Below are 26,117 nucleotides of genomic sequence, written 5' to 3'. Positions count from 1 at the left end.
GTCTGTTTGGTAGTTTGACATGAGGTACTACTGAAAGGTCTAGTAGTGTTGTGTACCAAGGTTGCCTTGCCCATGTTGGTGCTATTAGTATGAGTGAGTTTGTTTTGACTCAACTTGTTTACTAGATATGGAAGAAGTAAGAGGGGGAAAAGCGTACGCAAATATCCCTGACCAGTTCATCCATAGTGCATTGTCCTGAGACTGATGTTGTGGGTACCTGGATGCGAAGTTTTGGCATTTTGAGTTTTCTTTTGTTGCAAATAGATTTATTTGTGGCGTTCCCCAAATTCGGAAGTGAGTGTTCAGTATCTGGGGGTGAATTTCCCATTCGTGGATCTGTTGGTGATCCCGAGAGAGATGGTCTGCTAACTGATTCTGAATCCCTGGAATAAATTGTGCTATTAGGCGAATGTGGTTGTGAATCGCCCAATGCAATATTTTTTGTGTCAGGAGACACAACTGTGTCGAGTGTGTTCCTCCCTGTTTGTTTAGGTAATACATTGTTGTCATGTTGTCTGTCTTGACAAGAGTGTATTTGTGGGTTATTATGGGTTGAAATGCTTTCAGCGCTAGAAACACCGCTAACAGTTCTAAGTGATTTATATGAAACTGTCTTTGCTGAATGTCCCATTGTCCTTGGATGCTGTGCTGATTGAGGTGTGCTCCCCACCCTGTCATGGATGCATCTGTCGTTATTACGTATTGTGGCACTGGGTCTTGAAAAGGCCGCCCTTGGTTTAAATTTATACTGTTCCACCACTGAAGCGAGATGTATGTTTGGCGGTCTATCAACACCAGATCTAGAAGTTGACCCTGTGCTTGTGACCATTGTGATGCTAGGCACTGTTGTAAGGGCCGCATGTGCAGCCTTGCGTTTGGGACAATGGCTATGCATGAAGACATCATGCCTAGCAGTTTCATTACCAATTTGACCTGTATCTTTTGGTTTGGATACATGGCTTGTATTACATTGTGAAATGTTTGGACTCTTTGTGGACTTGGAGTGGCAATTCCTTTTACTGTGTTGATTGTTGCCCCTAGGTATTGCTGTGTTTGACACGGCAGAAGGTGTGACTGAGTAATTGATTGAGAAACCTAGTTTGTGTAGGGTTTCTATGACATAATTTGTGTGTTGTGAACACTGTATTTGCGTGTTGGTTTTGATTAACCAATCATCTAGGTACGGGAACACATGTATTTGCTGCCTTCGGATATGTGCAGCTACTACTGCTAGACATTTTGTAAAAACTCTTGGCGCAGTTATTATTCCGAATGGCAACACTTTGAATTGGTAATGTATCCCTTGGAATACAAACCTTAGGTACTTTCTGTGTGAAGGATGTATTGGTATATGGAAATATGCATCCTTTAGATCCAGTGTTGTCATGTCATCTTGTTTGAGCAGTGGGATTACTTCTTGTAATGTAACCATGGGAAAGTGGTCTGATTTGATGTATGTATTTAATATTCTGAGATCTAGTATAGGTCTTAGACTTTTGTCTTTTTTGGGTATCAGAAAGTACAGTGAGTAAACTCCTGTGTTTAGTTCTTGTTTTGGTACTAATTCTTTTGCCTCTTTTTGGAGCAATGCTTGAACTTCCAATCCTAGAAGATTTATATGTTGTTTTGACATACTGTGTGTTTTCGGTGGGACTGTTGGAGGGAATTCGAGAAATTCTATGCAATAACCATGCTGGATAATTGCTAGTACCCAAGTATCTGTTGTTATCTCCTCCCAATGTTTGTAAAATTGGCTTAGTCTTCCCCCCACAGGTGTTATGTGATGGGGATGTGTGACTTGTAAGTCACTGCTTATTTTGAGGAGTTTTGGGGCTTTGGAATTTTCCTCTATTTTTTTGGAATTGTCCCCCTCTATATTGCCCCCGAAAACTTCCCCACTGATATTGGCTTTGGTAAGTGGGCCTTGTTTGTGATGTTGTGGTATCTGTAGGTTGTCCTCGAAACCCTCCCCTAAAAGGTGTTTTGCGAAATGTGCCTCTGCTCTGCGGGGAGTAGAGTGCGCCCATGGCTTTTGCTGTATCAGTGTCTTTCTTGAGTTTATCAATAGCAGTGTCGATTTCCGGCCCAAACAACTGCTGTTCATTAAATGGCATATTTAGCACGGCTTGTTGAATTTCCGGCTTGAACCCTGACGTGCGCAGCCATGCGTGCCTTCTTATTGTTATTGCAGTATTTACTGTCCTTGCAGCCGTATCTGCTGCATCCATTGAAGACCGTATCTGATTATTAGAGATACTTTGTCCTTCTTCCACCACTTGTTGTGCTCTTTTTTGGAACTCCTTGGGTAAGTGTTCTATCAAATGTTGCATCTCATCCCAGTGAGCTCTATCATATCTTGCCAAAAGTGCTTGTGAATTGGCAATGCGCCATTGGTTTGCTGCTTGTGCTGCAACCCTTTTGCCCGCAGCATCAAATTTGCGACTCTTTGTCTGGAGGTGGTGCGTCCCCGAGGTATGAGAGTTTGCTCTCTTACGAGGTGCCCCGACAACTACTGAGTCTGGTGTTAACTGCATTGTAATATAAACTGGATCTGTTGGCGGTGGCTTGTACTTTTTCTCCACCCTTGGAGTTATGGCTCGGCCTTTAACATGATCCTGAAAGATTTGTTTTGAATGTTTTAGCATTCCTGGGAGCATAGGTAGTCTTTGGTATTGGCTATGAGTGGAGGATAGCGTGTTAAACAAAAAGTCATCCTCAATTGGTTCGGAATGCAAGGTGACGTTATGGAAAGCAGCTGCCCTTGCGATCACCTGTGTGTAAGATGTACTGTCCTCAGGTGGGGACGGCCTGGCAGGGTACGAGTCTGGGCTGTTGTCCGATACTAGAGCATCGTAAAGGTCCCATGCATCGGGATCATCTTGACTCATGGTAGTATGAGTCGGGGAGTGCATCAGTGGAGGAGTTGCTACTGGTGATGTGTGCACTGATGGTGGTGGAGACGGTGGTGGAGTTGTTTTCCTTGCCACCTTTGCCTGTGGCTCCTTGTCTTGAAAGGCAAGTTTTCTTTTTATTTTAATTGGGGGAAGAGTGGTTATCTTCCCTGTGTCTTGTTGAATGTGGAGCCTCCTTTGAGTATAGTCTGGCTCTACTGCTTGAAGTTCCTCTCTGAATCTATGATTTTGCATTTGGGAGGACAATCCTTGTTCCTCTGTATAGGAACCTGTTTTCGGCTCCGAGGGTGGATGTTTCGGAACCAAAACCTTTTCGGACGTCGTTTTAGGCTCCGAAGAAACCTTTGTAATTTTCGGCGTGGTGGTGTCTCGGTGCCGAATTTGTTCGGTGCCGCTGTCACGGTGCCGAAATTTCTCTGAGCCGATGTCTCGGGTCCGAGATTGCTGTGTGGCGGTATCTCGACCGGAGTCGGATGACTTCGACACCAGCGTGCCCTTTTTCGGTGCCTTGGATCGGTCACCTATTTTTGGGGTTAAGCCATGGCCTGTTGGCGGTGGCGTCCCCTGGGCTTTTGTTGACTTCTCATGAGTCTTATGTTTCGACGTCTTACTCACGGTTTTCGGCATTTCTTCGGCCTCAAGCTCTTCCGAGTCCGACTCGTGGATAGAGAAAGCTTCCTCTTCCTCCTCGAAACGCTCTTGTCCTGTCGGCGTCGACGGCATCTGCAGTCTTCTGGCTCTTCGGTCTCAACGTCTTTCTCGACCGAAACGCTCGACAGGCCTCACAAGTATCTTCCTTGTGCTCTGGGGACAAGCACAAGTTACAGACCAGATGCTGATCCGTATACGGATACTTGTTATGGCATTTTGGACAGAAGCGGAATGGGGTCCGTTCCATCAGCCTTGAAGTCACACGTGGCCGGGCCGACCAGGCCCCGACGGGGGATCGAAAAAACCCCGAAGGGCCACCGGAGCTCTTCAAAATTAGGTGTCGATCTGTTGTAACTAACCCGATACCGAACGCAAACAATACCGACGTTTTTTCCGAGATTCTAACTAACTTTCCGACCCGAAACACGGAGCGAAAAGGAACACGTTCGAACCCGATGGCGGAAAAAAAACAATCTAAGATGGAGTCGACGCCCATGCGCAATGGAGTCGAAATGGGAGGAGTCCCTCGGTCTCGTGACTCGAAAAGACTTCTTCGAAGAAAAACAACTTGTAACACTCCGAGCCCAACACCAGATGGCGGGATGTGCACAGCACGTGTATCTGCAGCTACACATGCCATCGAACATATATATACACCTTAAGCAAAATACACTGTTGTGCCTCGTTTTAACACAAAAAAAAAAAAGGTACGAGGCCTTACCTCAGACTTCACAGCAGAAAGGGTTTCTCAAATTTGCTAAACTTATCACAGTTTTTCAGAAGCCTTGTGCCTTTTAGTGAATAGATACCATAGGCAGACACTAATTTCTGAAAATTCCAGACACCATCATCCATTTTTGTGGGCAGATCAATGTATTGGCCACAGTCAGATATCGAAGGGTGATGTCAGGGTTGTGACTTTTACAAACAATTGCTGTTATAACACTAAACAAATCACCCTGCCTCATTCTTTAGAGCCAGGTGTGTGGAGAAAGTTTGCGGTTCTACAAACTGGGAGGTGGTTTTAAAACGTTTAAGTAATGCTGAAAAGTTATCAGTAGTGATTCTGGTTAGGCTTGCTCTTTATAAATAGCACATACATAATCGAAGAACCTAGATATAAATTGTACAGGCACACACATTAATGGTTGATAAGGCAATATTGTACAAAAATGTAAAACATTCTAGTCACTTGAGAACACTTGCTGGCTATATTTTTAGCCACTAGAGTGACAATATGGTTTAAACATACTTTGAGCTTCATTGTTTGCACAGCTAAACTGTAATACATTCATAAAAAGGTTTGTACTGCACACGCAAGTAAAAGATAATGTTCTTCTCAATGCACAAAGAACCTATTGATCGTAACTGAGAATTAATGGGCTTCCACTGGAATTTTATGTCACTTTTGTGGATAGACGGTGCTCAGGCACACAAACATTTATAATGCAGCAAGAGAGGAGGGTAGTTTGCCCCCAACACTACAAGAGGCAGTCATTGTTGCCATTCAAAAGAAAGATAAGAACCCAACATACACCTCCTCTTATAGATCTATATAGATTTTAAAAGTAGAAATAAGGTTTTAACAAACAGGCTCGTCCATAGAGTTGAAAAGCTGCTTCATCAGGACCAAACAGTTATCTCGCAGGGCAGTACCATGGAGAATATTAAAAGATTCCGTCACACCCCCTGCCCACCGGCCCTGGTCTTATCACTGGTTATAGAAAAGTGCAATGACTTCCTAAAGTGGAACGATCGGTAAATGGTAATGAGTGCTGAGGCTGGGACAGGGCTTTCTAGGATGGACTAAGTTGGTGTATACCAATCTAACAGCACGAGTTAGAAATGGTAAATTAATATCAGAAGCAGGTGCGGTTGGAAGAGGTACCACACAGGGTTGTCTATTGCCGCTGGTTCCATTAGCTTTTGTGGTGGAGCCACTGGCAGCTGTGAGGCAGGGAAGTTGCTAGCAATGGATCCAACTCATTAATGAGCTACTTTATAGAACATTATATAAATATAGAAGATATATCATTGTGTCTTAGGGGAGAGGAGGTGGACGTCCAATTCAACACACTTTCAGAACAGAGTCAGCTGTGCTAAATCCAGTGGCTGGTCAGGGGCTCCAATGATACAGAAAGGGTTCAAAGATCCCTCCCACAAATTTAATGTGACCTCAATGCTTCAGTATTAAAGCACTAATATAATTACCTTGTGAAATCACGCGAGAGCTCCGGGGAGAAGATCCAGTTTGCAACTGCAGCACAGTCTACTATCTGTGTCCTGATCATTTTGTCGACAAGCACAGCTATCATCTACGTAAATACAAAAGGAAAGTCTGATTAAAAAATAGGTTTCCATTTCACGTTAGAACAATATGCTTCCACTTTAATATTCATGCTAATTGCACAGCTTGCCAAAAGGAAAATGTTACTTACATACATGCCACTAACAGATGCTTACTGGATAAATAACATTTTACTTGTGATGGCATGTGTTGCTGTAGATACACATGCTCTGCATAGACTGTAAGGCAATACCCTGCAAAAGTAGTAGCTAACCTGTGTGTTGCAGTTGTCCGAGAAAGTGTATGTAGCACTGTGTCTTGTTGGAGTGCTAAGACATCCACACAATAATGCTTGGTGAAGTTGTGTGGTGTGGACCATGCAGCTGCCTTACATATGGCCCATAGTTGCTCCTTTGTTGCGAGTGAAGTGTGCTTTAAGAAGGGCTTTTAGCATAGCATGTTTGGATTCATTTTACAATCCACCTGGCTATGCCCGATTTAGATATAGAGTTGCCTTTGAGTGGTGGTGAAAAAGGAACAAAACTGTTTGACAGAACTAAAAACTTTGGAAAGACCAATGTAGAACCTAAGTCTCCTTTTAACGTCTAGTGTTATGAGCTCTTTCAGCAACAGTATCAGGTTGCGCAAACAAGAATGATAACTGTAGGAAGGTGGATCTGTATATACTATCTCAAAGTGAGACATAGTGTGCACAGAGTCCAAGGGTTTCCCTTAGAGGTTGATAGTGGCAAAATGAGAATACCAATGCTCTATTCTGTGGTTGTGTGGTTGATCAGTAGGCTTATCAGACGATAGTATTAAGCATTTGTTGTACACACACAGGCAATAAATGAGAACACACTCAGAGACTCAACTCCAGGCCAATAGGTTTTTATATAGAAAAATAGCCTTTTCTTAATTTATTTTAGAACCACAAGATTCAGAATTTAGGTAAGTACATAAATTGTAAGGTACTTGACACAGGTAAGTATGGAACTTTGAACTAAAATAGTAATGTACACAGTTTTGGCGAAAATGCCAAAAAGCTATTTTAAAAGCGGACACTGCAAAAATCAACAGTCCCTTGGGGAGGGAAGTATCGGTTAGTGTCTCAGGTAAGTAAAGCACTTACAAGCTCAGTCACCTAGGCATAGGCAGCCCACCGTTGGGGGTTCAAGGCAACCTCAAACACCCAGCACCAGCAACACAGGGCCGGTCAGGTGCAGAGGTCAAAGCAGGGACCAAATAGCATAGGTGCCTATGGTGAACAGGGGTGCTCCGGTTCTAGTCTGCTAGCAGGTGAGTACCTGCGTCCTCGGGTGGGTTTTGTAGTGCACGGGGGGGGGGGGGGGGAAAACAGGCACACACAATACACCCTCAGTGGCAAAGTAGGTGTCGGGTTGTAGATATTAATCAATAGAGAGACCGGTGGTCACTCTGGCGATGCAGGCAGGGCACAGGGGGGGGAGGGGGTGGGGGGCCTTCTCGGGCCAGCCACTGACTAGGCTTGGATGAGGACCGCCTGATGGTCACTTCTGCACCGTAGTTGGTTCCTCTCGGGCCTGGGGGCTGCAGGTGCAGTGCTTCTTCCAGGCGTCGGGTTCCTTTGTTACCGGGCAGTCAAGGTCAGGGGGAGCCTCTGGATTCTCTCTGCAGGCGTCGCTGTGGGGGTGCAGGGAGATTGAGTCGCCTGGGTGTCCTCTCTGCGGTGTTGGTTCTTCTGGACACGAGCTGGGGGCGTCGGGTGCAGAGTGTGGAGACTCACGCTTCCGGAGGGAGGCTGGAGTCTCTTTAAAGATGGTTTCTTGGTAACTGTTTTGGACAGAGCCGTGGTCCACAGGAGTTTCTTGGTCCTTTTGGTCCTTTGGGTGCAGGTCAGCCCTCTGAATCCCCAGAGGTTGCTGGTCCAGCTGTGCAGGTTCTGAGAGTCTGGAGACCTGCCGGTAGGGCTGGGGCCAAGTCAGCTGTCTCTGCAGGGCTTTCAGGTCAGCAGTCCTTGTTTCAGGTTGCAGGAATCTGATTTACTAGGCTCAGGGTTGCCAATAAATACTCCATTTAGGTGGTGTGTTTGGGTCTGGGGGGCAGTAGCCAATGGCTACTGTCCTGGAGGATGTCTACACCCTCTTTGTGCCTCCTCCCTGTGGGGAGGAGGGCACACATGCCTAATCCTATTGGGGAGAATCCTCCAAAACAAGATGGAGGATTTTCTAAGGCAGCGGTCACCTCAGCACAGGACACCTTAGGGGCTGTCCTGACTGGTGGGTGACAACTCCTTATTTTTCTCATTATCTCCTCCGGACTTGCCACCAAAAGTGGGGGCTGTGTCCAAAGGGGCAGGCATCTCCACTAGGTGGAGTGCCCTGGGGCGCTGTAACACCAGGCTTGAGCCTTTGAGGCTCACCACCAGGTGTTACAGTTCCTGCATGGGGAGGTGAGCAGCACCTCCACCCAGTACAGGCTCTGTTCCTGGCCACAGAGTGACAAAGGCACTCTACCCATGTGTCCAGAAACCAGTCTGGATGTGGCAGGCCGGCAGAAACTGGTCAGCCTAACACTAGTAGTTGGACTGGTATACAGGGGGCATCTCTAAGATGCCTTCTGTGGGCATTTCTCAATAAATCCCACACTGGGATCAGTGTGGATTTATTGTTCTGAGACGTTTGATACCAAACATCCCAGAATTCAGTGTAGCCATTAGGGGAACTGTGTTGTTCGTGTTTGACAAACTCCCAGACCATATACTCTTTAGGGCTACCCTGCACTTGCAATGTCTTAGGTTTTGCTTAGACACTGTAGGGGCATAGTGTTCATGCAACTATGCCCTCACCTGTGGTATAGTGCACCCTGCCTTACGGCTGTAAGGCCTGCTAGAGGGGTGACTTACCTATTCCACAGGGAGTGGGTTGTGGGCATGGCACTGAGGGGAGTGCCATGTCGACTGTCTTTTCTCCCCACCAGCACACACAAGCTGTGAGGCAGTGTGCATGTGCTAAGTGAGGGGCCCCCAGGGTGGCAAAATACATGCTGCAGCCCTTCGAGACCTTCCCTGGCCACAGGGCCCTTGGTACCAGTGGTCGCTTTTACAAGGGACTTCTGTGTGCCAGGGCTGTGCCAAATGTGGAGACAAAGGTACCGTTTAGGGAAAGAACACTGGTGCTGGGTCCTGGTTAGCAGGGTCTCAGCACATTTTCAATCATAACTAGCATCAACAAAAAGCAAAAAGTTAGGGGGGAACCATACCACGAGAGGCATTTTCCTACAGTAACTCAATGGATTGGTGTAAGGTGGAATTGAGTCACCACTGTGGTAGGAACTTAGCATTGGTGTGAATTACTTCATCTTTGTGTATTAGAAAAAAGGGTTCTTGCAGAGTTAAAGCTTTGAGCTCACTAACATACCTAAGTGAAGTGCTAGTTACTAAAAATGTCACCTTCCATGACAAAAAAGTAAAGGGGGCATGAATGTAAAGGCTCAAACGGTATACCAATGAGTTTTTTTAGTACAATATTAATATTCCAAGAAGGCACTGGAGGTGACCTTGGCTGAATCAGTCTTTTGAGCCCTTCCATGAAAGCTTTAATGACTGGAATCTATGGCTGCTAAATGTAATCTTATGGAAATGTACGCTAAGTCTTTTTTTGTTTACTAATGAAGAAGGTAGGAAAGAATACCCTGCACTGAGACCTTGAAAGGGTTCCATCGTTTGCCTAGACAGTAGCATACAAAACATTTCCATTTTTGCGGTAGAATATGCCTATTAGTGTGTCTATGTGCTACCTTAAAAATGTCCATGCATTCTTGAGGCAGGTTAAGGTATCCGAATTCTGAGACTTTAGGGGGACATATCGCAAGATTTAATTCCTTGGAATTTGAGTGCCTGATTTGTCCATGGTTCGGAGTGAGAAGGTCGAGGTTGAGTGGGAGCTTCTTGCCAGGAACTACTGACAGTTCTAGAAGAGTGGTGAACCACAGCTGTCAAGTAAATGTGGGGGGGTCACCAGGATCAACGTAAGGGATGTTTGCCTGAGCTTCTGACCCAGAAATGGAAGGAGAGGGGGTGGCAGGAAAGCATAGGCTAATATCCCTGACCAGTTCATCCAAAGAGCATTGCCACTGGAAAGAGGGTGTGGGAAACTGGAGGCAAAGTGTGGGCATTTTAAGCTTTGTTTTGTTGCGAATAGGTCTATGTTTGGGAACCCCCATTTTGAAAGTAGCTGTAGGAAAGTGCCCCTTTTTGGCATGGTTAGCCCCAACTTTTTGCCCGATATCTGATGTGATTTTGACTGAAAGTGCACTGGGTTCCTGCTAACCAGGTTCCCAGTGCCAGAGCTCTTTCCTAAAACTGCACAGTTCTTCTCCACAATTGGCACACTCTTTAGCACCCTCTGTAAGTACCTAGTAAATAGTACACTGGTACCTAGGGTACTAAGGAAGTTCTTTGAAGGCTGCAGCACCAGTTGTGCCTCCCCCCCCTCAGGAACACCCTCACCAAACCCACACAGTGCTGCCACTGCAGGCTGTGTGTGATGGTACAGATACAATTGAAAACAGGACCGGTCACAACCCTGTGTGCCATGTCCCCTACCACTGTATGAGCCAGGAGTAAATTACCTCTAAGGTTGGGCGCATCAGGACACATGTGAGGGCATATATGCATGAGTTGATACGCTTCTATCTGTCGATTCTTATATATAGTAAGTCAACGGGGAAGCTATTTTAAATACATTCGCTGGACACTGGTCACTACGGGTTTCCCAGCTACATGGCCAGAGACAAAGGCCTGCAATGCAGGCAGGATGAACATTTCAGGGTGGAAAGCTTCAAAGGACTAGCCCCCTTTGTAATGCGACCCAGGTCTCACCAGATGGGAGAGATGACAGACTCCCCTGTCCTGTCCCAACTTTTGGCAGCTTAAAATGCAGGATAATTAGGCACATTAGGAGGTGTGCCCACTTCATGCTGGTCCAACCCTTAAGGTGGACGAGCTGAAGTGAACACCACTTTTTCAATTCCTGCGTCTGTTTGGAAGGAATGAGGCCACTAGGGTTAAGGTTATGCCCACTTCCCAGCAGGTTGGTGACGTTGGGTCCAGTGGTGACTTCAGGTGTTTGCGGTTTCGGATGCTGCAGAGACTTTTCTGTGGAGTTGGTTGGAGAGCAGGCCCGCTGCTCATGGGAGACTTAAGTCTTTTTCGAAGGCACCCCTGCATCAGTCACCCCTGGGCCTTGGAGAAGAGGACCAAAGGAGCACCTATTTCTCCAAGCGCCATATGCTTGCAACGCACCTGTTGGTTGTCCCAGACTGGCACCCCAGCCATAGCATGCAGCCTAAATTCACAGAGGCCACTCCCCATTGAAATACATTGGGCACCAGACGCGTACATCACCTCTGCACCTAGCCGCCCCAGTGCTGCCTGGAGTGACCTGTTGGTGTGGTCACGACCCTTGCCCAGTACTTAACCTTAAGTCAACAAAATTTGTCCCGTGAGGCATCACTAAATGCTTGTTTGAGGACTGTGTTTTCCTCCCATAGGTTAACATTGAAGAATTCTGCACTGTGTCAATTTTTTTAAATTTAAATTTAATTTTTTTTAAATTTAAATTTATGCTTGAAAACATACTTACCTGATTACGAAGTTCTTGGGTTTAAAGTATATATAAAAAGAAGTGTTATTTTTCTAGACTGTCTCGGATTTATTCTTTGAGTGTGTGTCATTTTTTGCCTCCAAGTACAACAAATGCTTAGCACTACCCTCTGATAAGCATAACTGCTCACCCACACTACCACAAAATAGAGCATTAGCTTCCTACATTGGTGGATCAGTGGTGTGGTCTGACTTTGCATCTGCCGATACCACTTGGGCAATAAGTGACTAGACACGTAAATCTAAAAAATGCCTTTACTTAAATTGCATTTTTTGAATTGGGTATTTTTTCCCCCAAATTCTTAAAAGTAACTGAGGGCCATGGTTCGGTCCCTGTAGCTTAATAGTTTAAAAATCTTAAAAACGTACTTTAAATAGGACTGTAAAATCTGTTAGGATTTCTTTCTCTAGCTCAAAAAGGTCTCAACTTTAGAACAAAAATGAGCACCACAGAAGGTGTAGATAAGGAGCTCGACCTCATCCCTTACCTACAGCTTTCTCACAAGCTGTTAAGAGCCCTCTGTAAAGGGTATAAAATTATAAAAAGAACAGGCTCAAGCCCTACCTCCAAAGCTCCAGCAGCTGTTGGCCGAATACGAGCTGGCCCATCCTACTGATGGAACCACTGACCCTGCAGAGAAGGGCAGCTCAAGTGAAGAGGAGGATCTGGACCGCCACCACTTGAAAGAGTGGAACCTGCATCCCACAAGCAACCGAAGTTGTCTAGAACCCCCCCCCCCCCCCCCTCATGTGAGGATGGATTAGGTTCCTCAAGGTCCAGACAAGAGGTCCAGAAAAGAGCGCTCTCTAAAGAGGGCCAGAAAAGAGCGCGCTCTAAAGAGGTCTTAAAGAGGGCCAGAAAAGAGCGCGCTCTAAAGAGGTCTTAAAGAGGGCCAGAGAAGAGCGCGCTCTAAAGAGGTCTTAAAGAGGGCCAGAGAAGAGCGCGCTCTAAAGAGGGCCAGAGAAGAGCGCGCTCTAAAGAGGGCCAGAGAAGAGCGCGCTCTAAAGAGGGCCAGAGAAGAGCGCGCTCTAAAGAGGGCCAGAGAAGAGCGCGCTCTAAAGAGGGCCAGAGAAGAGCGCGCTCTAAAGAGGGCCAGAGAAGAGCGCGCTCTAAAGAGGGCCAGAGAAGAGCGCGCTCTAAAGAGGGCCAGAGAAGAGCGCGCTCTAAAGAGGGCCAGAGAAGAGCGCGCTCTAAAGAGGGCCAGAGAAGAGCGCGCTCTAAAGAGGGCCAGAGAAGAGCGCGCTCTAAAGAGGGCCAGAGAAGAGCACGCTCTAAAGAGGGCCAGAGAAGAGCGCGCTCTAAAGAGGTTATTTTCTCAGAGAGACTAGATGGATGAACTGCCCTGGAAGACAGGATACAGGCCATATAAAGGGAAAGAGCATAGATGGGTTTAGCACCCGTGAATGGTGGCAGCAACCTTATATCTAGGGACAGAGTATGGCACTCTGACTCCATATTCCCGAAAGGGATAGTCCCCAAACATGAGGATGGTGATATCACATCACCAAATGGTTCAAAGCTTATGAGAGGGCCAGTGTTGCCAAAAAGCTTGACAAACAGCATTGGGGCCCTCTCCTTGGAAAATGTTCTCATGAAAGTGCAGGGATAGACCCCTGACAATGAATGAGGCAGATGCTAGGTCCTATGATCTCATGAAGGGCACCCTGATTGATGGCTTTGCGCTTACTCCTGACGAGTACAGAATCAAGTTCAGCGAGACTTGAAAAACCTTGAGTCCGTCCTAGTTAGATTTTGTGGACATTTCAGTAAAGACACTAGGTGGCTGGTTAAAAGGTAACAATGTGCATGATTATGAGTGGCTTTACAATTTATTGAAGGAAGATCATCTGTTGAGTAATTGTGTGCAGGAGAAGTTACATCAGTACCTAACAGACCTAGGTCCACTTTCTTCTCAAGAGGTTGGTAGAAGGCAGACCTCTGGGTCAAGACAAGGGTGACCAAAACTTCCACTGGTGGGGGATACCACAAAAAGGAGGCCCCACCCCTTTCTAAAGGCCCCCAAAAACCAGCACGAGAGTGTGGGTACCGAGACTCCTCACAATCCATGGGTGGGTAACAAAGGGAAAAACTGGGATCTTGAAAATGTTAGGAGTCATGACGGCAAGGTTCTTGGACAACAAACTGCAAACCATACCTGTTACCAAAAAAGGACTGCCTCTAGCACACCTGCAGCAAATGCAGTGGTAAATCACCAGATGGGATTCCAAGTAGGGCCTAACCATGTCAGTGAGCCTACTGAGGCAACTTTAATCTCAGAAGGTGGGGTAGATGTAGCTGCCCTGGCTGTCTGGCCCGTAATCTGGAGAGCTAGAGACAACAGTCTCATATTAATGGGATCAAGGTTCAAGCACTGAGAGACACTGGTGCCAGTGTCACAATGGTGATTGAGAAGCTGGTGTACTCATAAGTATTTGACAGGTGAGACATATACAGTCCTCAAAGCTGATAATCAGGCTAAAGTACATCTCATGGCGATGGTACTCTTAGAATGGGGAGGGGTTACTTGCCAGAACAAGGTGGTAGTATCTCCTTTAATACTTGTACAATGTCTGCTAGGAAATGATCTGGAGTCCTCAGCATGGGATGAGGTCAAAAGAAAGACCCATTCAGCTATGCTGGGTATACCTGAATGGATGTGCATCAAAACCAGAGCACAAAGCAAAGCTCAGTGTGAAACAGTAGAATTGGAATCTGGAATAATGGCCCAACCTACAAAGGGAAAGGGCAAGAAGACTGGGGGACCAGCTTCAAAAGAGATACCAGAGCAGGTTCCCTCTCCTCAGAGAGAAAACCTATCTGCCCCAGAGGGAACTGAGCCCCAGGAGCTTCGGCCTTATTACACAGCACAGCTATTGGGCCCAGGGGGACCCTCTAGGGAGGATGTGTGCTAGGGACAGAGGGCCTGTCCCACTCTTGAAGACCTGAGACAGCAAGCTGCTGATTAGGAAAAGGGAGATACCAGTGGCTCCCACTGGACTTATTGGGAGGAGGAACTCATTCATAGAGGCCAGAGACACCACACTGGTGTCACTAGGAGAGTGGTAGTGCCTCAGAAGTTGAGAGTTTCTCCTTACTTTGGCCCATGATATCCCTCTAGTCGGGCATCTTGGCCAAGCCAAAACAGAGTAGGTTGGTGAACCACTTCTACTAGTCAGATATGTCCCAGAGGGTGAAGGAGTTTTGTAACTCCCATACTACCTGTCAAGCCAGTGGCAAGACAGGTGGCCAACCAAAGGCACCCTTAATTCCACTTCCAGTGGTTGGGGTTCCCTTTGAAATGGTAGGAATTGACATTGTCGGTCCCCTCGACACTCCAACTGTATCAGGAGACCGGTTCATACTGGCTGTAGTGGATCATGCAACCACATATCCTGAAAACAATTCCCTTGGGGACTACTATTGCCCCTGCAGCAGCTAGGGCCCTCATTGGTATCTTTACCAGAGCAGGCTTTCCAAAGGAGGTGGGGGTCACACAGAGGTAAGAGCTTCATGTCTGGCTATCTGAAGCACATGTGACCTACAGTAGGGAAGCAGGACTTGTGGATGGAGTTCCCACTCACGTACTTGTTGCAGCACTCTGCTCATAAAGAATGTTGTGTGCCGCTGGGAGATGTTCCGCTAGTAGATGGTTGTTGTGATCATCTGAGAAAGGCAAGAATGCATTGCCCCTCCACCCTTTTTCCACATAATACATGGTTGTCATGTTTGTGCGGTTCAGGACAACTCTGTTTAGGTGGTGTGTGAACGGTTTCAGCGCTCGTTGAACAGCAAAAAGTTCTAGGTAATTGATGTGCATAGTGTGATGTTTGATCCCAGAGACCTTGGGACTGTGAGATTCTAAAGGTAAGCAGAATGGTCTGAGAACAGGGTCTAGAAAAGGCCTCCCCTTTAACATTTTTGTTTTGGTTCCACCACTGCAGAGAGCGATGGGTATGGATGTCTACTGTAGGAAGCTGGCTCTGTATATACTATATCAAAATGAGAGTGTGGACTAAGTCCAGGGGTTCCCCAAGAGGCTTGACAGAGGCAATAATAGATAATATGAATGCTTTATTTGAGGTAGCGTGGTCGAACAGTTAGGCTTATCAGAGGGTAGTGTTAAGCATTTGTTGTACACACACACACACACAGACAAGCAATAAGTGAACACACACTTAATGACAACTCCAGGCCAATAGGTTTTTATATAGAAAAATATTATTTTGTGTGTTTCACATAAGCTTTATTCGGCCAACAGACCATCAAAGCAATACAATACAATACAATATAATATAATATAATATAAACCATAGTGTCATAGAAAAATTTAAAAAAAGAATGATCCATGTTTGCCCGTCTTAAAACAATTTCAACTCATTGTAAATAAAAAGTGCGTATGCGCCATGCTGTTGCTAAAAACTTACTTACTGCGTAAATTGTCACATTTGAATTGTGGCTTTTTAAGATCCGCAAAGCTAAAAAACATTTCCTTAAATTCAATTCCCTACAGATTTTATATATCCATTTAAACCTTGGGATTGAATAGGCGGGACAAAAAAACATAAAATGTTCTACTGTTTCGGAAGGAATGCCACATACAGGACAGGTATCAGAGCTTGACTTAGGTCCCCATCTGCTCGTTAAGGCCTTCAGGGGTAATGTTCCAAATCGAAATCTGGCATACAAACTTTTGCCTAACAAATCAGGTATTGTATCTAAGTATGGTTCAAACTCAGGGTACCATTTAAAATCAATAAACGAGTTAGTTAAATGACCATTCGATTTCTGAGAAATGTAATTATTACATATGTGGGACCAGTAAGCTCTCTTCAATACTTTTACATGGGGCTTCACAAGTTGCTGAGGATTCTCCCATAAGTTCCTCAGTCCTAGCATGCAAAACCAACTAGATACGTGTTTGATCCATGGTATGGACATGGAGTTAGAGGTTTTTAACAATTCTAATAGGGAAGACTTATATATAGCCAGTTCAGGAACTACCCAAAGCCTCACCCAATATAGTAGGGGCCGTAAGATAATCAAATCGGCTATACGTTTAAGCCCTAGATCTAAAAAAAGGGGGGTTAATGGGGTGCTAGTGGGACAAGCACATAGAGCCCGAGCAAAGCTATTCTCAATTTTAGTTATCCTACTGCTATCTGTCATGCCCCAAATCTCTGCACCATAAACAGCAGCACCCTGTGCCTTGGCCACATAGATCTTTACTGCTGGAGACACAACTTTAGCGATCGTATTCCTGTAAAGGCGTAATATGGATGCTGCCCGATGTTGCAAAAGCCCGCCACTCTTGCCGACTTGTTCGTCCCAGAGGAGTGAGTCTGTAAGCCTCACACCCAAGTAGTCGATAGAGCTAACCTGGTCCAAAATAGCTCCATCTAACCTGATCGTACACTTCTTACGAGAGCCAGAGCGAAGCACCATCAATTTTGTTTTCTTCGAGTTCAGCTCTAAACCAAAATTCCAGCAGAATGATTTAAATCTATCCACAAGAATTTGCAGCCCCATAGGGGTCTTTGAGATCAATAGAGAGTCATCCGGAAAAAGAAGAATTGGGATTTTCTGATTGCCTAAGCTGGGAGCATCATTCTGGCATGTCATGAGTTCTTGGACCACCTCGTTAATGAATAAAGAAAACAAAAGTGGCGCTAGGACACATCCCTGACGAACACCTCTTTTAATGGGAAACTTGTTAGTCAGTTCGCCTTGGTTACCCCATCTTACTTGAGCGTATGTGCCTTCATGCATACGTGTTAATAAATGAATGATATCAGATGGTGCCCCTCTTTTGTGTAGCACTCCCCAAAGCTTGTCTCTAGGGACCAGGTCAAAGGCAGAGCGCAGGTCTACAAAAGTGACATAGTGTTTGCTTTGCCAAGACTACATATTTCCAGTGTAGCACGGTCAACCTAAATACCTGGTCAACCGTGCCAACTCTAGAGCGGAACCCTGCCTGAAGTGGTGATAGGATCTGCTGCTCCGTCACCCAACTCGTCAGTCTAACTAACAATTGTTTTGCAAAAATTTTTTGTAGGTTGTCAATTAAACTGACCGGTCTGTAGTTAATTGGAAGATTTACGTTGCCCTTTTTATATATTGGAATAATTTCTGCACCATTCCACGTCTCAGGGATCTGTCCACCTTTTGCAATTTTGTTTGACAGCATATTAATATACCAGGTCCAGATGGGTAACTCTGATTTATAAAGGTCACCTGGAATTTTATCAGGGCCTGGGGCTTTACCTGTCTTTAGAGATTTAATGGCGTCTGCAGTTTCTTCTAGAGAAAAGCAAATATAGCTTTCAGAGTTAAATAGATTCCCACTGGATGGAGAAGTGGCAAGGTTAGCATTGGGTGAAATTGGGGGGGTATAGTCCCACTTTCTCACAATCGACAGTCCCAGTGGAGACAGTTCCTTCGTACAAGAGAGAGAAATGATCCACCCAGGTACCAGGTTGAATATGGTTCCTTTGTTTAAACCTACCCCCTCTCTCGTGCTTAGTCAGCAGTTCCCAAAAAAGCGTATTGTTGTTTGTTTTAGTAGCATCTAGCAAGTCCTGCCAAATAGCATCTTCCCAAGCTTTCTTTGATTGTAGGATTATCTTTTTATACGTGAATCTTGCTTGTTTGATTGCCCCCGTATACCCGGCCAGTATAGCCTTCCTTAACTCAGTCTTAGCCCTCATGCATGCATCATTAAACCAACTGCTGTTAGGTGAACCCCCATATTGCCGGTTTGCCGTGGCTACCTTTTTATAAAAGACACTTTGAAGTTTAACCATCATATCTTCGTGAATATCAAGAAGTGGAATGGCTTCTGGTTCGAAGTCTTCATAGGCTGACAGATTATCTAAGAACACTTGGTAGATCTTACATAGCAAATAGGGGTTTGACATGACTTTTGGCCACTTCACCTTTGTATAAGCATTGTTTAAAATAGGGGGAGGGGCCATTGATGTTTGCATATTCAAGGTTCTACCAAAGATATTCCCAGCAAGGGTGAGCAACAATGGAAAGTGATCACTCTCGCATCTTGAATCTACCCTCATATCTAGCAGCAATGGCCAAAGACGCACATCCACCAGAAAATAATCAATTACGCTGGCCACAGAACCTCGTAGGAATGTCGGTGCCAAGTTTAAATCAGAAGGAGTTCGACCATTACAGGCCCTTAGGCCAAACTTTAAGCATAGTGTAGCAAGCTGAGTTGCTACACGAGAGCGTGGATGATAACTATCACCATCCAATTGTGCAATACCCCATAATTCGTCCTCATCCGCAGTTAAATCTCTAAGAAACGCTGAGGGTTCGAAAGTGCAATTTACATCCCCTGCAATAATTAAGTAGGAATTAGTTTGTAGCGTGTCTAAAAAGTCAAAGAGTAAAGTTAAAATGTGTGATTCTGTACCACGTGCAACAGAACGGGCGTAAACATTAATTAAGATTATGTTAACATTTTGATTAAAAGAAATTTGTAAACCCATCAAGTCGGGACAATCAAATTCTAAAACCTTAGTCACATTGGAGCTTTGAATTTAAAAGGATTAAAAGACCCCCTTTTGCGCGACCAGTTGCTTTCTCTGAAGGCAGTGCAGGGATATTAAATGAAAGAAACCCATCCATGCTTGGTTGGCCCTCGGCCCAAGTTTCTTGAAAGAGACACACATCTTGTGACTTTATATAGGTAACCCAGTCCACATCATCCAATTTCCTAGCAAGGCCCGCAAGATTCCAAGTCATAATGGATAACCCATTAGTTCCCAATGCAGCCCCATGTTTAGGGGATGGAACATCCTTATAGTTCGACTCGATAGCAAGGTACTTCTCTAATTTGTCTATTGAAGGTGCCACTAGATTATCCTGATAGGCGGCTTCCTGGGCAGACAGTCATACATGCCCCGGATGCAGAAAGACGCCTTCTTCCCTAGAGCCTCTCTCATTGGTATTAGCAATTGGGACAAACACAGGAGTCTGTTTTGGGTCAATTAAATTAGCGGCCAGCCTGATGCCTCCTCCTTTTAGCTCTTTGTGTTGTCCCTTGCGTTCAACAGAGTCAATAAGTTGGTCTGCCAAGAATTTATCGTGGAACACAATCATGATTACATCGAGGTTTGACCCAGGGGGACTCCATCTTTCTGTTTTTTGAATGTCCGAACGTATAATTGAAAGGCAACCCTGTCGATTGCGTATCCAGTAAATAACCTTATTAAGTCTAGACTCTTGGTCCTCAACAGACCTGGGTGGCAACTTTGGGACATTGCTTAGGAAAAGAGTGTTGGCTCTGTGTCTGGGACCAATACTATTAGGAGTCCCGCCTAAAGCACTATTTGTTCTTCGAGAAGGAAAAATGCAAGCTGGATCCTTAATTTGATGGTTGTCAAATAACTTCCTATTGGTTGACAGAGGGCTATCCCTATTTATCGGTAAATTGGAAGTAGGATTTTGCCTTGAAGCAGACTGACGGTTCAATGGGGCAAAGAGGCTTCCAATAGGATCTTCCCCGTTCCTTGTCTTGTCTCCGCCGAGGGGGATACTATTGCACCCAGTGAGTATATTTCTAGGGTTCATAATATAGGAAGGTATACTACCTTCAGCGACCCTCCTATGGGATCCAGCTCTCTGGGCGTGATTAATTAGCCCCTCACGTGCTTTAGTATTAAATGTAGCAGAATCAGCTGCCAAAGTCCCACCTGCCCCTTCTGCCTCTGTCTTCTGGCAAATGCATCCCGATAGTTTGGCCATATTCCCCTGTAGCAGTTTAGTTAGCTGCAAGACTAGATTCTTAATTTCGTCTACTCTCTGGAGAATTAAGGGCAATTTAGCTGCATTGTCAGACACATCAGAACACATGTCAGTAGTAATAGGCAGGGAAGAGGCAGCTTCAATAGCCCTAGCAGCTGTAAGAGGGTCGTGGACCTCAATCACAGCGCTTCCCTCAGACAGAAGCTCGAAACGATTTTTGCATGGAATATTAGGGACCAGCCTTATCTCCGGACTCAATGGTAGGGGTGTGCGTTCCATTTCCTCCATGTGCAAAATCTCCTGGGTTTGAAAGTGATTGGAGATACTGCTACCAGTCACGATACCCTGCAGGAAAGAGGGAGCAGTGGCATTAACAGCAGATGATTTCCCTGCACAATCTGTTGAACCCCCAGTATTTACTGGTCGAGCTTCCCTATTCTTGATAAAAAACTCCTGAATCGTTTTAGGTTGGAGTGGAGGCTTCTTCAAGGGCAAAAGGCCATGAGTGCCTAGTTCGCTGTTAAGTATAGCTTCTACCTCCTCGAAAAGTTGATCAATCTCATCGAGTGATTTCGATTCCCCTTGGGCAGGTTTAATAGTTGTTTTCCTAGGTCGTTTTTTCTGCTTTTTTATACCTTCCAGTGGAGCCGGCGGGCCAACAGCCTTCCTTTTCCCCATAATTCTAAATAAAAACAACAGATACAAATAATTAGAGCTGAGGTTGTTACCGGACTCTTGGCAGCAAAACGATCCTTCTAGCAGGTATGTTGTGGTTTGTGTCAAATCAGGTCCCAGAATCTGAGTAACAGAATAGAGAGACGGAGCCCAGCCCGGCCTCAGACGATCAAAGACAGGCGTAGACGGGCCCTATGTTTGAGAAGGTGTCCGGGTGGGTAGATAGTTATCAACCACTGCCCAGGGGCCTTGGGAGTCGGGATAAGAATGATATTATTTTGTTAATTCATTTTGAGAACCACAAGATTCATTTAGCAGTTAAGTACGTTAAACGAAAGGTACTTTGCATAGTAATAGTTAGGACTTTGAATCAAATCAATATTGTACACAGTTGTCATTAAAATTGCAAAAAGCTATTTTAAAAGTGGACAGTGCAATTTCAACAGTTCCTGGGGGAGGTAAGTACAGTACAGTTTCAGGGGTAAGTACCACACTTACAGGTTCAATCTCTGGGGTATAGGTAGTCCACTGTTAGGGGTTCAAGGCAACCCCAAACACCCAGCACCAGCAACACAGGGCCGTTCAGGTGCAGAAGTCAAACAGGAGCCAAATAAGGTGGGCGCCTATGGAGACGGTGGGGGAGGGAGACGCGGAGGGGGTGGGGGGGGATACTCTGGTTCCAGTCTTGTAGGTAAGTACCTGCGTTGTCGAACGGCAGACCAGGGGGGTTTGGAGGAGTACTGGAGGGGCCCCAAGTAGGCACACAAACCACACCCTCAGCGGCATGGGGGCGGCTGGGTGCAGTGTGCAAACAGGGCATCGGGTTCTCAATACAACTCGATGGAGGGACCTGGGGGTCACTTAGGTGCTGCAGGCAGGGCACAGGGGGGCCTCTCGGGCAAGCCACCGACTGGGCAAGGGTGAGGGCCGCCTACTGGTTGTTTTCCCACGGTCGTGGGGGCTGCGGGTGCAGTTTTTCTAGGCGTCTGATATCTTCGTCCCGGGCAGTCGCAGTCAGGGGTGGGTACCGGGGATTCCCTCTGCAAGTGTCGTCGTGGGGGTCCTTTCCGGACAGTTGGTTTCTTTGGACACAGGCCGCGGGTGCAGAGTGTTGGGGACTCACGCTTCTGGAGCGAGGTGGGAGTCCCTTTAAAGATGGATGTCTTCTTGTTGGGCAGAGCCAATGCCCATGGGAGTTCTTGATCCTCGGTGGTGTAGTCAGTCCCCTGGAGGCTTTTCAGGGGTCGCTGGTCCTACAGAACATGTCGCTGTTCGGTTGCAGGGTCTTTGAAGCAGGAGACAGGCCGGTAGGGCTGGGACCAAGTCAGTTGTCTCCTTTTCTTCTATGCAGGGTTTTCAGTTCAGCAGCCCTTGTTAGGTCTTCAGGAATCTGATGATCTGGGTTGCCCCTAAATACTAAATTTAGGGGTTTGTTAGGGTTAGAGGGGAGTAGCCAATGGCTAATGTCCCCGAGGGTGGCTACAACCTCCTTGTGCCCACTCCCTCTGGGGAGGGGAGCACATCCCTATCCCTACTGGTTCTAATCCTTCAAAGCAAGATGGAGGAGTTCTCAAGAACCTGGCTGAGGGGGTGACTCCTGCTTGTTTTTCTCATTATCCCTCCGGACTTGCCGCCAAAGTGGGGGCTCGTCTGGGGGGCAGGCATCTCCACTAGCTGGAGTGCCGTGGGGCATTTTAAATACCAGGCTTGAGCCATTGAGGTGTGAAGCACCTCCACCCAGGACAGGCTTTGTTTCTGACCACAGAGTGCACAAAGGCACTCACCCCAGGTGGTCAGGACCTCATCTGGAACTGGCAGGCTGGCAAAGACCGGTCAGCCTTGCACTAGCAGTTGGGCTACCATACAGGAGGCATCTCCAAGATGCCCTCTGTGCTTTTTCAATAAATCCCACACTGGCATCAGTCTGGGTTTATTGTGCTGAGAAGTTTGATACCAAACTTCCCAGTATTCAGTGTAGCCATTATGGTGCTGTGGAATTCATAATGACAAACTCACAGACCATATACTCAGTATGGCTACCCTGCCCTTACAATGTCTAAGAATTGGCTTAGGCACTGTAGAGGCATAGTGCTCATACAGCTATGCCCTCACCTGTGGTACAGTGCACCCTGCCTTAGGACTGTAAGGCCTGCTAGAGGGTGACTTACCTATGCCACAGGCAGTGGTTTGTGGGCATGGCACCCTAAGGGGAGTCCCATGTCAACTTAGTCTTTTCTCCCCACCAGCACACACAAGCTGCAAAGAAGTGTGCATGTGCTTAGTGAGGGGTCTCTGGGGGTGGCATAATACATGCTGCAGCCCTTAGGGACCTTCCCTGGCCACAGGGGTACCTTTTACAAGGGACCTAACTGTGTGACAGGGCTGTGCCAATCGTGGAAACAAAGGTACAGTTTTAGGGAAAGAACACTGGTGCTGGGGCCTGGTTAGAGGGTCCCAGCACACTTCCAATCAAAGCTGGCATCAACACTAGGCAAAAAGTGGTGGGTGACCATGCCAACAGTGGCATTTTCCTACAGGCTTGATGTTCTGTGTGGAGCTTGACGGCGAAGCATCTGAACGAGTATTTCAGTACTGACCATTGCCTGACGGCAGTGGTGATCCAGTAACCTTTGCATCGGTGAGAAGTGTTTTTTTTTTGGGGTGAACAGGGGAGCCAGTACTCACCGTTCATTGGGCAGGAAGATGATCTTGCATCTCAAGAACCATGTCCAAATCCAACTCCGTCATCGACCAAAAATGCCACCTGAGGCCTCTTCTATCTCCTGCTCTGGCTTATTCAACATCTTGCGGTCTGAAGATTTCTGGGGTTTCTTCGATCTCATGTCGTTACATCTCGCGACAACAGACCCTTCGATCCCATAGGGCCTTTTTTCCATCCAAAAGATTTACCAGTCTTGCAGACCTCTTTATGGTCCGGGGACAAACTGAGGTTGCAGACTTGATGCTGGTCAGTCCGGGGGAACTTTGTATAGCACTTAGGGCAGAAAGAGAATGGAGTTCATTCTCTTTGATGTGGAGCCCAGAAAATGGCATGCCGAAGAGTCTGTCGGAATTTGGCGATCCCACAGGTGATTTCTTCTCATCCCAGAAGGCTAAGAAAGGAATGTATGTGTCCGAAAAGACAATACCGACGGTAGGGGAAGTATCCCTAATGGAAGAATCTGAAAGACAACCTCAAACTGGAGCTCATTCAAAACACAACAGGACCAGACAGTGGAAAAAATACAACCTAACAATGGAGTCAATGTACATGTGCATTACCAGCAAAAGGAGTAGTCACTATATCTCATGAGTCGAAAGACCTTTCAAAGAAAAGCAACTTGCAACCTTTGAGACCCAGCACAAGTTTGCAGAGGCATCAAGAACATGTGTATCTACAGCCTCACATGCTATAAAGTATTGTTTTTCAGTGCAAAACAAAGAAATGACGGATGCAAAAATGTAAGTGGTTCGAGAAGGAAGGTCACCTTCTAAAATGCACACAATTGACAGCATGGGAGACACCAGACATTTCAGTTGTGATGCAGGAGATATCTTATTCTGGCTAATGCACTTTAGTGCCTACAGATATATCTTTCTTAGATGACCATCAAACACTTCCTTAAACATAATTCTGGGCACGCAGCGTTGGTACTCTTTAACAAGCATTGGCAAACCGAAGGGTCTGGGGCATTTTTTTTTTTTTATTGCAAGCATAAGCCACAAAAATAAAACAAATTGAACATGCTGCTGCATAAACATGGCGGTCATATGCTTGAAATACAGGGAGTGCAGAATTATTAGGCAAATGAGTATTTTGACCACATCATCCTCTTTATGCATGTTGTCTTACTCCAAGCTGTATAGGCTCAAAAGCCTACTACCAATTAAGCATATTAGGTGATGTGCATCTCTGTAATGAGAAGGGGTGTGGTCTAATGACATCAACACCCTATATCAGGTGTGCATAATTATTAGGCAACTTCCTTTCCTTTGGCAAAATGGGTCAAAAGAAGGACTTGACAGGCTCAGAAAAGTAAAAAATAGTGAGATATCTTGCAGAGGGATGCAGCACTCTTAAAATTGCAAAGCTTCTGAAGCGTGATCATCGAACAATCAAGCGTTTCATTCAAAATAGTCAACAGGGTCGCAAGAAGCGTGTGGAAAAACCAAGGCGCAAAATAACTGCCTATGAACTGAGAAAAGTCAAGCGTGCAGCTGTCACGATGCCACTTGCCACCAGTTTGGCCATATTTCAGAGCTGCAACATCACTGGAGTGCCCAAAAGCACAAGGTGTGCAATACTCAGACATGGCCAAGGTAAGAAAGGCTGAAAGACGACCACCACTGAACAAGACACACAAGCTGAAACGTCAAGACTGGGCCAAGAAATATCTCAAGACTGATTTTTATAAGGTTTTATGGACTGATGAAATGAGAGTGAGTCTTGATGGGCCAGATGGATGGGCCCGTGGCTGGATTGGTAAAGGGCAGAGAGCTCCAGTCCGACTCAGACGCCAGCAAGGTGGAGGTGGAGTACTGGTTTGGGCTGGTATCATCAAAGATGAGCTTGTGGGGCCTTTTCGGGTTGAGGATGGAGTCAAGCTCAACTCCCAGTCCTACTGCCAGTTCCTGGAAGACACCTTCTTCAAGCAGTGGTACAGGAAGAAGTCTGCATCCTTCAAGAAAAACATGATTTTCATGCAGGACAATGCTCCATCACACGCGTCCAAGTACTCCACAGCGTGGCTGGCAAAAAAGGGTATAAAAGAAGGAAATCTAATGACATGGCCTCCTTGTTCACCTGATCTGAACCCCATTGAGAACCTGTGGTCCATCATCAAATATGAGATTTACAAGGAGGGAAAACAGTACACCTCTCTGAACAGTGTCTGGGAGGCTGTGGTTGCTGCTGCACGCAATGTTGATGGTGAACAGATCAAAACACTGACAGAATCCATGGATGGCAGGCTTTTGAGTGTCCTTGCAAAGAAAGGTGGCTATATTGGTCACTGATTTGTTTTTGTTTTGTTTTTGAATGTCAGAAATGTATATTTGTGAATGTTGAGATGTTATATTGGTTTCACTGGTAATAATAAATAATTGAAATGGGTATATTTTTTTTTTTGTTAAGTTGCCTAATAATTATGCACAGTAATAGTCACCTGCACACACAGATATCCCCCT

The 26,117-nt window shown here is 45.9% G+C and overlaps 1 protein-coding gene across 1 annotated transcript in view; it reads right to left on the bottom strand.

Moving 5' to 3' along the window:
• NCBP1 (nuclear cap binding protein subunit 1) overlaps window positions 1-26,117 on the bottom strand; it is a 511,810-nt gene that overhangs the window by 173,891 nt on the left and 311,802 nt on the right. Inside the window, exon 19 of the mRNA XM_069236547.1 lies at window positions 5,775-5,878. Coding sequence (XP_069092648.1) covers window positions 5,775-5,878 — 104 coding nt within the window. The remainder of the gene's footprint in view (window positions 1-5,774; window positions 5,879-26,117) is intronic.

This window comes from Pleurodeles waltl, chromosome 1_2 (genome assembly GCF_031143425.1).
Source record: "Pleurodeles waltl isolate 20211129_DDA chromosome 1_2, aPleWal1.hap1.20221129, whole genome shotgun sequence".
In the NCBI taxonomy this organism is placed as follows: domain Eukaryota; kingdom Metazoa; phylum Chordata; class Amphibia; order Caudata; family Salamandridae; genus Pleurodeles; species Pleurodeles waltl.
The sequence above is the reverse complement of the archived record's forward strand: the minus strand, read 5'-3'. Positions and strand labels throughout refer to the sequence as shown.